Source organism: Triplophysa dalaica, chromosome 2 (assembly GCF_015846415.1).
Source record: "Triplophysa dalaica isolate WHDGS20190420 chromosome 2, ASM1584641v1, whole genome shotgun sequence".
Taxonomy (NCBI): Eukaryota; Metazoa; Chordata; class Actinopteri; order Cypriniformes; family Nemacheilidae; genus Triplophysa; species Triplophysa dalaica.
The window spans coordinates 17472942-17487003 of NC_079543.1; the positions used below are offsets into that span (position 1 = coordinate 17472942).

General features: G+C 37.8%; 1 protein-coding gene across 1 annotated transcript; it reads left to right on the top strand.

The window, feature by feature from the left end:
- Positions 1-10481: 10481 nt before the first annotated feature.
- Positions 10482-13197, top strand: sfrp2 (secreted frizzled-related protein 2). The gene is made up of 3 exons (XM_056732334.1): positions 10482-11122; positions 11199-11279; positions 11667-13197. The coding sequence occupies exons 1-3, from the start codon at positions 10627-10629 to the stop codon at positions 11972-11974; spliced, it is 885 nt and encodes a 294-aa protein (XP_056588312.1). The 5' UTR covers positions 10482-10626; the 3' UTR covers positions 11975-13197.
- Positions 13198-14062: the final 865 nt, after the last annotated feature.

The window sequence follows — 14062 nt, forward strand, 5'->3', positions numbered from 1 at the left end:
AAATATTAAAGTTTTGTCATTCTTCTTTTTAATAACATTCCAATGAAAATCTATTTTGAAGGATTATTTTGTATTTCATGTAACAAAATTATTTTTCACAATAGTTACAGTACATAAGACAAACCGTTCCTCTTGATTTGTGATGCATTGCATTGCATATGAACTATCGCTTATTGCTCCTAAACTCTTTGTAAGTCGCATTGGATAAAAGCGTCTGCTAAATGTCTAAATGTAAATGTAAATGTATCTCTGTGGAGATCTGTTTCGACTATGTATTTTTGTATAATGCATGGAGTCAAAAAGGCCTCGTGCAGCCCCACTCAATGCTGACAACACAGAGGCAAGTCTTCTCTCTGCATCAGGTCTTATCAAAACCATGTGGTACACGGCCTCTATGATTTTCAGATGTGTTCCAAAACTTCTGTGCGTTGCAGGCAAGAATATTTTTTTATTTGTATGCACAAAATGATGTTTAAATAACACAAATTAATGTTTAAACAAACTCACTTGCCACAGTTAAATAGCAAAACATTTATTTTTAAATATGTTTTTTTTCTAATTGTAATTTAACATTTGGAACTAACTGGTTTATAAAACATAAAAAAATATATTGATAAAAATATTGATTATATAAAAATTATTATAATGCAACAACCAGATTAGTCCTTTGTTCACATTCTCACAAATTTTTTTTATTGTCTTTTACAGCTATAATAAGAAAATCTAAATTAACTTTTGGCATGCAAGTATTTCAGCTAGAGTTGTTATTTTTTTGACAGAGAAAACTTTACCAATATTTCATCTTATCAACATTTTCAAATGTTACTGCACACGCTCACTTTTATTTCTACACTGTTACATAACAATAAAAAGAAACCGAAAATGACAGTTAATTGGCTAAACTTGCCTCTCCAGTATTTTGAATTTAGACTCCAAAACCAAGCTCAACCGCTAGACACAATGTACCATACGGTTTGTTTAAATGTGTCAAAATTACAAGACCCATTAAACAAATTGTTTATTTAATTAAATGAACATACAACAAAATTCCACAAATCATATATTCAATACACTAAATTTACAGTAAAATTTTAATACAAATTAATTATATTAAATATAAATAGTTGTATTATTAGACTGTAGCCAAATACAAACCAGAAGTAACTGGTGGTCAGGCACAAGCACTACTGATGAAACGGTCTAGGAAAGATCGCTTTCTTATATACCAAATTTGGGAGCCAATAGATTCTTCAGCCAGGTAAAAACTGAAAAAGTGACTCAGAGCTACCAAGAAGGACTTCTCTGTAAAAATAGATTTTTAGCAATCCATCGGATTAGGACTATGAAGGACCTGCAGGGGTATACAAACAAAAAACTGCTTCAGGTCCGATCAGATGCTTGCTGATATTATTTAACATTTGATTGACCAAACCACAACCCTATTGTGTCCCGTTGTTGAAGCCCAGCATTCTGTGGATCTCCCTGCCCCCATCAACAGTTGACAGGCAAAGTAAATAGGAAACCATCCATCCCAAACTGTCTTTCTCAATCCTCCTTGAAGCACTTTGTTAATGACCTATGAACTCTTCCTACATGTTTTAACTGTGCCCAAAGCATAAGACAAGAAACCTGAAGGAATATTGAATTATTTTGAAAGATTGGCCCAGGTGCTGGACTTCCAAAAAGCTATTTGTCTACATGTGTGCAATCTAAACTTCCTCGACTAAGTCTTCTTAAAACCACCATTAACTGATGTTCTGACAAATAACAATGGTAAAGCAGTGATGAAAACTAATTCTCTCTGGTTTTTAATTTCTGCTTTTATTTTGGGAACGGAATGATTCATATTGTGGAAAACGGACCTGATAGATTAATGGTCACTGACAATTACTCAGATTAGGGCCACTACACATTTATCACACTACTGAAGTGCACCTTTTTTTGATTTAGGCAGCAAGTGGGGCCCTATGTCTGTAAAAGGAGGAGAATTTGTCTTTGGGGAGTCCCACTAACATTTATCAGTGTCATGCATACTGGGATTCCTAAACGGACCCATATACTCCAGCTTTTAGCAGGCAGAATGAATTTGAAACAGAGTGTTAACAGGTCAAGGCCAGCTAGCTTTTGATTTACACCCCACCAGCTCACAGTTCAAATGGCTTGCTGGATAGAGCATATGTTGACATGTGACTGACGTGGGTCATGAGTGCATGGGCCCACAATGCCTAATTTAAGCCGGAAACTATCCATATGTTACATTCTGTGGAGGGTCACAGACTCCATACACAGTTTATGTCAAGTTGTTCAAAGTCTCCCAGCGGATACCCATGGCGACTTAAGGAATCATTTTCCAGAAACTTATTGGGACATGGTGCAGAACGAAGAGCAAGTTTCATCTTTCCAGTGCATGTGGAGGCATAAGACCGCAGCTTGGCCGGTATTAATCACTGATGCAAATGCAGCATTGGGTCTTTGTTTGAAGTAACATATGCTCTTCTGCTCTTTGTGCGATTTTAAGCAAAAAACTATATTCCAAAGGAAAGACGCTGTTATCATAAGTAATTCGTGCTGTACTTAATCGTTATTAGCTTCTGAGTTGAATGAAGGGAGAGGGTGAATTAAGGACTTAATTTACCACATGTTCCCTCGCTATATAGAGGAGGAAAACAATTTTTTTGATTGGTTACACATGCACCTTGTTACATAAGCATGGCTTAGCAACCTCACACAGGACCCCAGCTCTTTGTTTGTTCCTTACTTCATATAGTTCTTGACTGAATAAGTTAATTTAGCGACAGACCTCGTCAACAAATAAAGCTTTTGAAAGAACCAGTCTGTAGACTGAAAATCATTTAGATTTGGTTCAGAAACCAGTATTCCTGCTGTCAATTAATTTTTTTAATTTTCTATTACTCAATAAAAAATAAAAAATAAACTTTTGTTAGAGAAATGATCCCCGAATGTCACAAAAGATTTGAAAACAGTGTGGTTTCTTAAAACAAATATGCAGCCTTGGCATAAACTTCTGTACATGCTCAAAACTTTCTGCACACCATGCATTGCTCAAATAACACTATGCCTGGAATCAATAAAGCTAAAACGTTTTGCAAAAAGACTTCAGAACTGAACTTTTGGCGATCTCACACATAGTCAGACCCTTAGTACCCATGTTAGTGGGCAATGAACATTGTGTGACTATGAGGTCACAACGTTTTTATGATGTGATACCTTATTTGTGTCGTCATTGGATTGTATGAAAATTAAACAGGCTTAGAGTCCAATACTGCTTGTTTAAGAGAGTTCAACACTGATACTGTTACACATATTTGGATCCTCTATACATTTCATCATTCAGCATGTGTAGAGGGTTAAATCTGTTTAGAAGTTTGTTCCAATCTTCACTTAAAAAACAGAGTTGAACACACACACTCTTTCTGTCCTAAAATCACCTAACAAAAAACAGGCAGAGGGAAAAACTGCTTATTAATAATTTAAATTGGTGGTTCTTTCACATGTTGTATATGAGAAATAGTTAACATTCAATTATATTTATTATTATTATTATGGACACATAATTCCCAGGCTAAATGTGTCCTTAACCAGCACAAAGAGACAATTAAACAATATTTGCAATCAATTGATACGTGTTCTTGGACACAAATTTCCCCCTTTTTCCATGTCAGTCAGCACGTATCAAAAGAAGTCATACATACTGTATTTTAGGAGGTGGCTAACCAACACCTTACCTCACCCCAAACCCTAAAATCACAACCGCAAAGGCTAGTTTCACGAGGTGGCAAAGCAACGACAAATGGCTACCCTAACGCCACCCCTGAACCTAACGTCAAAGGCCCAAGTAAAATCATAACAAAACATATGAATGAGATCGTAGGGAATAAAAATTCTCACGAATGAGCCACCTTGTAAAATAGGTATGACTTCCTATCAGATTGCGTTGATATATAATGGTATTGAGTATTAAAATATGTTTGATTGAAAGTCATGCTGGGTGACACAAAAAGGGTGAGATTCGTGTTCATAAAAACAAATTAAAAAGATTACAGATCGTGAATATGTACCGAATTCCTGTGAGACGGTAAAATTTCAGTACACAGTATAACTCAGTCACTCACTGTTGTTTCAAAACATAGTTTAATCTGTTGTCTACAACTGTAAAACATAAAACACATCTGGCTGGGAGCTGGAGCAAGACATGCCAAGTTTAAAGGACACAATGAAACCATTTACTGTATACAGTATGAGATCACACTGAGACGTTCCAGGAAAACAGATATTTGAGCTATTATTCCTAAATAATAGCTATTATTTAAAAAAACAGAGCATTGCTTCCAGCATTATTCAAAATCCATTTTTGCACGTTTTGAATGTTTCTTTAGCATTTATTTAGTATGGGATGATTGATACAGTGGATAAGAAAAATGCAATGTCTTATTTTATGAGCCTAAATTTCATTTAAAAAATCAAATCAAATATTAAACTGCATATACATATCTTGGTTTAGGTGAGATTCCATGTTGAGACGGATTGCAATATTTTGTTGCATCTTGTTGTTGAGATTTACATACTTGCTTACTATTCTTATTCTAACCTATGTTGACTCTTGCCTTGTGTGAACTTGGTTATTTCCTCTCTTGTACCCTATTTGTAGTCCTTTGTAGTTATTAATGTTGATAAGTCTACCCATGTGTCTTGTTAGCTTCTCTTGTTACCTTAATAACAAGTCAGTGTAAATCCCCCCTGTGTTTCTCTTGTCGTTGTCAATCGTTGTTTTGCTGTAGCGTGCCACTGTCCTGAGTCGTCTCGTTTGCCTTGGATTACCAAGCTTGCATGTGTATTCTCAAGTTTCACTTCATCTCTGCCTCAGTGTTACATTACGACTGACCAGTTGAATAGCAGCACAAATTGTCCATGTCTGTCAAGGAGTTCGTCTTATTTAGGATTACGTGAAGGACTTTGTAAGGTTTGGCTCACCTGAATTGTATGGACAAAGTATGCTTAATGATATTTTTTCGGGGAGTGCGATCCGAACCACACCACTCCCTTATGCCACTGAATGACCCCAGCTGGTCTATTGAATAGTATATTAATCTTGCACTGCAACTGGGCGGCTCTGCTTTTAACGTGGGTGTTGTGGAGGAGGCACACAACATACATGCAGTAGCCGCCTCACCACAATTTACAAGATGTCCTCCAGTCCAGAGCCCGCTCGCAAGATGGCCTCTAGTCCAGAACCTGCTCGCAAGATGGATGACAGTCCAGAACCTCAAGTCATCATGGCTGCCACACCAGAGGTTCCAGAGGAGTCTGAGGTGTGTCCCCTTTCCACTTTATTTCCTGTTGTGGCTACAGCTGTGTGGATTGTGTGCTCTGTCCCCAGTTTTTGCTGCAGCACATGAACCTGATCCAAGAGTTCCTCCTGAGCCCAGCCAAGCACAAGGAGTCCGTTCCCCTTCCCGAGCCCAGCCTAGCCCAAGGAGTCCGTTCCCCTTCCCGAGCCCAGCCTAGCCCAAGGAGTCCGTTCCCCTTCCCGAGCCCAGCCAAGCCCTAGGAGTCTATCCTGAGCCAAGCCCAAGGAGTCCGTTCCCCTTCCCGAGCCCAGCCAAACCCAAGGAGTCCGTTCCCGAGCCCAGCCAAGCTCAAGGAGTCCGTTCCCGAGCCCAGCCAAGCCCAAGTATTCCGTTCCCGAGCGCAGCCAAGCCCAAGGAGTCCATTCCCGAGCCCTGCCAAGCCCAAGGAGTCCGTTCCCGAGCCCAGTCAAGCTCAAGGAGTCCGTTCCCCAACCAAGCCAAGCTCAAGGCGTCTGTTCCCAATCCCCGGCACGCCCAACGAGTCCGTTCTCGAGCCTAGCGTAGCCAAGCCCTAGGAGTCTATCCCGAGCCCAGCCAAGCCCAAGGAATCCGTTCCCGAGCCCAGCCAAGCCCAAGGAGTCCGTTCCCGAGCCCAGCCAAGCCCAAGGATTCCGTTCTCGAGCGCAGCCAAGCTCAAGGAGTCCGTTCCCGAGCCCTGCCAAGCCCAAGGAGTCCGTTCCCGAGCCCTGCCAAGCCCAAGGAGTCCGTTCCCCTTCCCGAGCCCAGCCAAGCCCAAGGAGTCTATCCCGAGCCCAGCCAAGCCCAAGGAGTCTGTTCCCGAGCCCAGCCATGCCCAAGGAGTCCGTTCCCGAGCCCAGCCAAGCTCAAGGAGTCTGTTCCTGAGCCCAGCCAAGCCCAAGGATTCCGTTCCCGAGCGCAGCCAAGCCCAAGGAGTCCATTCCCAAGCCCTGCCAAGCCCAAGGAGTCCGTTCCCGAGCCCAGTCAAGCTCAAGGAGTCCGTTCTCGAGCCTAGCCAAGCCCAAGGAATCCGTTCCCAAGCCCAGTCAAGCCCATGGAGTCCGTTCCCGAACTCCATCAGCATTTCGCGCAGTGCTGTGACGTCATGTGCATACAACCTATTATGTGCTTGCTTAATAACAGTTTTTTGCTTATTTTTAACCAACTGCTCATTTTAGCATACAATAATTCGGGAAAAAAATATTTTATTGACACACCTGCTCAGCAATTCATCATGTAATATCTGCACAAACAAGACTGAAAACAAGAGACTTGTAGTATGCATGATCCACACTTTAAATCTTGAGTGCTTAGCATCAATCATAACAAAATACAGACCTCTAGTTAAAAAAATAAAAAAGCTATTTAACCACACTGCCAAGCAGCTTTCATATGCTGTAGAACGTCAAGGCACTGCAAAATCATTCATCATGCCTTGTCAAAATAACCAGACAAGCACTTTAGCTCAAACATTTCAACATGCTGCTGTAACTTGATGAAAGCAAGTTTTATTATGTGTATCATTTCGCTTGCAATGATACCCAAAAAAATGGGTGACCTTAAGATAGCACTTAGCATGAACATTGATTACAAAAGATTGTTCTTAAGATAAGAAATGTCATATGAATCTGACATATTTAAACCGGTTTAGTCTGACACACAAATTCTAAAACTGCAATAAACCTTGACTTGCTTGACACATCTTGTCACACAAAACCCAACCACTCTTTTAACTGAATTCAAGACAGTGGAGATGGTGTAGAAATGTATAGACTACATTTTATTTGCAACTTAATGGGTGTATTTCTGATGCTGACAGAACTGCAGTAGAAAAAATCAAATGAAAACCAAAATATTTATTTCCCTGTATATAGAACCCTTGTGTGATTTTTATAGAATAATTTATTATTCTTTCATATTCAACTGATTAAAACAGAAAAGATATATTTTTATTTTATGTTCCAATGACAATATAACATTCTTGCATTCCTCCTTGACTTTTAATAAGAAATGGCTGATTCCACAAAGATTTTTATCTTGCTGAGTTTTTGCCGTTGTCTCAACCTCTGTTGTTAAAAAACATTTTTCTCTGCTATTTAAACTTTTACCTGTAAGCAAAACAGTAAGATCTTAATTAATATATCAATCTAATGCAGAATACATCTGTTAATGCAATGATGAATGAACGTGCTGTCAGCATCATGCCATGTGTATTTAGATTATATTATGGTGTAGTTTTGTTTCAGATGTACATGTGTTAGACAGTGGGCGGGATTACAGAGTGTCTGTTTTGTCTCATGTATCACCAGGTTATTTGGCCGATGCCTGTAAACCCTTTTTGCCACAAGTCAAGCTGTGGATGCCAGTCTTTATTTACCCGCAAAGCGATTCTCTGGAATGCCCCAGGTCAATAAGGGTCACTTACACAGCCCACATTACACATTTTGTTGAACTTTGGCCTTCACTTTGTTTGAATAATATGTAGATGTAGCATAGGGACAACTGTAGAATATCGAAACAGACTATTTTATTTATACTGAAAATTGCAGGAAACAGAGACTAGAGAAAAGGAAATAGCCGAATCTTTGATTTAATCAGATCACATCATGATTATTGTGGCCGAAATATTGCAATAAATAATCCTATTACTGAGATTCATCTTTAATTTTGTTTATTTTGTGTTTCAGTTTTTTTCTTCAATGATTTGCAGTCAAAACATTAGTGTTAGGAGGAGAGAGAGTTTGTAAGCATTGTGGCTCTTTAGTAAAAAAATTAAATGATGCAATATCACCATGCAATATGGTTTCATAATTTATTCAACACAAAGAAACATATTCACACTTTTTCATCATTCCAGCATGGCTAAAATCTAGAATTATGAACTATGGCCTGCTGTAACACATTCACACATTCAAGTCTTTTGTCACTCATTCGATACTGTCAGTGGATACATGCTGACTAGATTACTTCCCAGTCAGTATGTTTTTGAATTGCACATGTAAGTACAATCTGCATGATTATATGGAACTTCAGTTACATTAATAAGTTTGCAGTGTGATTGAATTCTTCAACTCAAGCTGTGCAGAGTTGGTACTGAATCTAATAAGCTTGTTAGTGCTGTAGCACATTTTTCTCTCTAAACTAACTCTTACCTTCCCAGCAGGAGAGAAACAGTAAAATAACTTAAGACAGCGTGTTAGAGCTCTGTGTAGAAGATTTAGGCTCTGTGACCCCATTTACCCATAACAGAAACATTCATTGTGCTTGTTAATTGTTCATTCCTGCATTGTCGTTGGTCATTTAGACAAAGCCAACCATTGGGTTAAATTAACTTATATGTTTAGCTATATGTTTTATATTTGATGCAACCTTTGGTTAAAACAACCCACATTTTGGACTAAAACAACCCAAGAGTTGGGTTCATCGCTTTTTGACCCAGCTGGGTTAAAATTAACCTAGCATTTGTAGTATTTCTATTCAAAGACAAATAACAGCAGGTTGTGTTTTACAGTACATAAAGTTCTTTACTTTACATAGAAATAAAGTCAGTCATTAGAATAAGATTAAATCATCAAAAACTGCTTGGTTTCATACAAAAGTAATGTGCATTCTGGCAGTATGAGCATCTCAATGACAATGGCAAAGTCTTATAAAAATAATTATAGATAGTTAGTTTTTGAGGTCAGTATTGACTTAATGGGAATGATGTGTATAGGATGAGTTTATGTAGAAAACCATAAATCACAAAAAGGACTTTAGCACAGTTTCCCATATACTGTACACAGTATAAATGGGCAACCAAAGGACACAGATCTACTAGAGAGCAAAAGTTCCTGTTCAGAGTCAGATCGTTGTCTAGCGTCACAGAGACCAAACGCTCTAACTTTACATCCAGATACAAGTCTGTAAATGACAAAGAGAGGAAACCCCAGAAGCTAACCTGTATTTAATGGGGGCCTCTGAACGTATGACCTTTCAAAGCCTTAGGGGAATTTCTCTAAGAGGACCTTAAGAGAAACTGTTACCCAGTAAATCTGGTGACAAGAAAGATCCAAAGGAACCACTAGGCTCCTAATATCGCTTTACAAACACTCACATTTATAAACATTTTTCTTGAACACTTAACAGATCACACATGCTCCAGTCTGACACAATGAATCGGTGGTTCAGATTTGTAGCTATTCACTGTATGTTTCCTTTAACTTTAAAAGAATGAAGGTAGGAGTCTGTGAGAGATGAAAGATTTGGTGGTTAGCAGTATCAAACGAGACCCTTACAAAGTGATGAACGATACAGGGACCAGACCTACTGCGGCAAGGAGTTCAGTTTCAATCAACAGGGCTCTCTTTCTCTCTCTCTCTCTCTCTCTCTCTCTCACACACACACACACACAGACACACACACACACACACACAAACACACAGCAGAATGCATAAATCTGTATATTTGTTGTAGATTCTGCAATATGTTAATACGATTTTATCAGATTCTTAAGCAGATGTTTTATAAAATAATGTAGGAGTTATATAAAATTTGTTATAAAAATGCTCTTTTATTTATCACCTCTAAATAAGTTGTTCCACACAACATAATCGTACATATACTATAAAAGACAATATATGAATTCATAGAAAAGGGCAGTAGATAGAATTTTAACATTTCATTATACATTTAAAAGTTTTTGCATAGTTTTATTTCTGTAGTAGCATAATACATGAAAATAGTTTAACATTTTGTATAAGCGTTTTGTACACCACACATCACAAGAATACTTTCATGCATCCAGCTGTCAAATGAACTGCAAGTCATAAAGCATAACGTGAATTATGTTGTCATATTAACAATTGTTCTAAAACTGTCATTACTTATCCTAATCAAGTAACATTAGGGATAAAAATCCTTAAGCAATGTTTGGTTTTTAAATCAAAATGTACAATAAACACAACATAAATGTTGCGTAGAGCATGTTTTCTTTATATTTTTGAAAAAATGACGAGTAATACAAAAATCACGAGTAATACAATCAACTTTTTAATGCCTTTTTTTGTGACGACGTGTGGACAAAAACGCTCTCTTGTGGGTGGCTACTAAGTTTTGAACACAGCCTATGCAGGAAACAGGGCAAATTCTAGCAGTGGACATCAGATCGCTCCCTTTCGCTCCGCCCAGGCTAGTGAGAACAGGTTTTGGCACAGAATAGAGTCCAGTTATCCATAACTGAGAGAATAACGCTGAGTGTTAAGCTGGCATTATTGGAAGTAACTTCTCCCTCTTTTGCCTCTGCTCAAGTGATATAAAGATGCGGGCATATCTGGCACTTCTGGTAGCTCTTACATTACCTGAATATCTGGATGCGTTTCACGGAATATACGCCTTCGGTCAGTCCGAGCTCTTCCAGAAAAAGAGTAACTGCAAACCAATTCCCGCAAACCTTCTCTTGTGCCACGATATCGAGTACACGGACATGCGTCTCCCCAACCTCCTCGGACACGAAACCATGAACGAAGTTGTGCAACAGGCTTCCTCATGGATTCCGTTGGTGCAGAAGCAGTGTCATTCGGACACCAGAAAGTTTCTCTGTTCGCTCTTCGCTCCGGTGTGTCTGGATGATCTAGATGAGCCGATTCAGCCGTGCAGGTCCCTGTGCGAAAGCGTGATGAACGGCTGCGCTCCGGTGATGGCTGCGTTTGGGTTTCCTTGGCCGGAGATGCTGAATTGCGAGCGCTTTCCTATGGATAATGACCTGTGCATACCACCTGGTGGTGGTGATGCTTTAGTGCCCGCCACCAATGAAGGTAGGAAGGCTTTGGTTTTATTTGTTTTTAAAAAAACGTTCACCCTTAACTTCTGTGTTGATCTTTCTTTGCATAGTGCCGAAGGTATGTGATGCATGCAAAGAAAAACCTGAGAATGACAATGGAATTGTGGACAGCTTTTGCAAGAATGACTTTGGTAAGTCCTTATTTTATGGTTCTTTTACACACATTGTTTAAACTTTGATATTTATGCATTTGGCATACGCTATTCTTATGGGAAGGTTCTTCTCTTGTACTAACTTGTACGTGTGACAAAATAAGGTGCTTTTAAAAACTATTTAATTAAAACCAAGAAAAATAATTGTGCACTAGAACATTACGTATACTAAAAAATAAAATTTTCAAAGAACCACAATAAAAAAGAAATGGAAAAGAGCAACATCTCCAACCTTAAACTCTGCTCATACATGTTAACCAGAAGTTATTTAAGGTGGTGCATTCCTAAATTTGGTTCACGCAGTTATTTTTCTCCTTTGTCCAAATTCTCACCCTAACACTATCTTCTATCTTGACGAAATACTAGCTTTAAAGATCAAGGTTAAGGAGATCTCCTACATGAATGGTGACACCAAGATCATTCCGGAAACCAAGAGCAAGACTGTCTACAAGCTGAACGGTGGCGTCACCGAGCGTGACCTCAGAAAAACCGTGCTTTGGCTGAAAGATGGCCTTCAGTGTGTGTGTGATGAAATGAATGACATCAATGCTGCCTATCTGGTGATGGGCCAGAAAATGGATGGGAATTTGGTTATAAAATCTTTGAAGCGCTGGCAGAAGGGTCAGCGTGAGTTTAAGAGAATTTCTCGTAGTATTCGCAAGCTTCAGTGCTAGGACTGAGCATTGATGGTCTGAGCGATCAAATAATATTTTGAAAGTAATAGCCTTTATTATTAATTAGTTACAGTATATACCTATTAAAAATGTCAATGCCATCTAGAGAGAACAGTTCAGTCAGGGGGACATTACAGTAACTGTAAGAAAGCATCTACCCTTTAAAATGTCATTAATCTCGGACAGATGCTGTACTGTCTGCTATCATAATTATGGAACAAAGCCGCGTGTCTGTTTTTTAATGCAGAGTTTTTGTAACTGGAGTGATGACAGCAGGTGAAGGTCCAAGATTCATGCTGTGCACACATTGAGATGAATGTTAATGAAGTATTAGATGAGATGTTGGCAGAAAAATGAAATTACTGCAAAATCTTTCCCTGATGTCCATTTTGATTTATTAATAACAGGCCACAAACAAATGTAGATTTTGTACAGAGCCGAATCATGACACAGATGCATAGCTTTCTTTTTGATGTAGTTCCTGGTGGTTAAAGTAAAGAAATTTGTTTTTCAGCAATGCAATGACTCATTCTACCAACAGTAGTGTGTTTGTGGGGGTGTTTTAACTATTGGGAGTTCTTTTTTTTTTCAGCACAATGAGATAGCTGGATCTATTCTCAATGTTTAATAAAATGTCCCATGTGAGACCAGCCTCTAAAATATGATAAAGTTATTGTGAATGATAAAACTTCTGATCAGACTAGATAAAGACAGTGTGGAACACAGACAAATGCATGATTTTTATAACCCGATTATTTTGTCTACTTTCTATTCACATGTAGCCTAAACATTGCACTTTTCCTATGTTAAACCGTTTGTTTGACTTTCAATTAGCAAAAATATATAGTGTAGGAGCAACCAGTATTTGTTTATTTCCTTTCATGTCAGTTATTATAATAATTTTCTCCGTTTCTTGTTATGGTCTCAAAGTCGATTGTATATTATTGTGTCAAAGTTGGTTAGTTGAAAAGGCACATGGCAATTTCAAGACATTTTGATCCTATGTAAATATCCAGATATTCAGATTTTTATTCTTGTACATATCAAAATTTGTAGTAGTTCATGTTTTAATCTCAGTAGTAGTATGTCATTATTTTGCAAGTGTTAAGAGTATTTGTGCATTTATTGATGTAATTTAATTTGATTATTGATGAGTTATACTGAATCACTAGTCTCCATTGATTCCACTATACAAAGAGCAAATACATTTGTAATGAAAATCACAATTGGTGTGTTCTTTTCTTTATAATAAATAAATAAAAGCTTATATTTGGTGGATGTTTTTGACAGTATGTACACAAAGTCCACTACAGGATATACTAAAATAAGACATATAATACTTAAAATTGCATTTGTAAACACATTATAAAGGAATAAAATCAAATGTATCATTTAATACATGTTAGAAGCTTTTTAGTTAAAATTCTGCCAGAAACTCTTCTTAAGGACATCACAACTAAAGTATGTTGCATAATAACATGAATCATAACACACCATTTACACCTATTGTTAAGTTGTTTTCTGGTTTTCTGATTAAAATTTGACAGTGCAAAAGATAGTTGTCAATATGTATAACACCTGTTTTACAAGATACAACCAGGCCACAATACACAGAAACAGATGAAAATGTGTATAATGGTTTTACACATGTAATTGCAACATTTCTTTTAAAATGAAGAAAAAAACTTTATGCCATGTTAGATTCCTTTCATCAGATTTTAGCTTTTTTTGTTACAAACATTTTCTGCAAAATAATGTCTACATTGCTGCTTAATTAAGAAGCTTTCAGGGTTTCTTTGTTTTACAGTTTTCGAAAATTGTGACTTTTGTGGGTGAGACATGGGATACTGAAATAATGCAGATGTTTCTTTTTGAAAACTGTATAAATCTGTGTATTTAAATAAACAATACCGCAACAGGCCACCGCTGTCTGTAGAACTTGTGGCCTTTAGTTCCCCCTGGTGTATATAAAATATTGATGCTTAAATTTACTTAGTTTCCTATAACAAAGATCTCAAAACAAATTACACGGCCATCTAAAAGCCATGAATGTCATTTGATGGTACAATTGTGAAGTGAAAATGGGGA

What these genes read in the sequence shown, in the direction of transcription:
- sfrp2 (XM_056732334.1), top strand. Translation starts at nt 10,627, where the DNA reads ATGCGGGCATATCTGGCACTTCTGGTAGCTCTTACATTACCTGAATAT. An exon ending in AGTGCCCGCCACCAATGAAG is followed by an intron (nt 11,123 to 11,198) that starts GTAGGAAGGCTT and finishes TTCTTTGCATAG; the next exon opens with TGCCGAAGGTATGTGATGCA. An exon ending in CTTTTGCAAGAATGACTTTG is followed by an intron (nt 11,280 to 11,666) that starts GTAAGTCCTTAT and finishes ACGAAATACTAG; the next exon opens with CTTTAAAGATCAAGGTTAAG.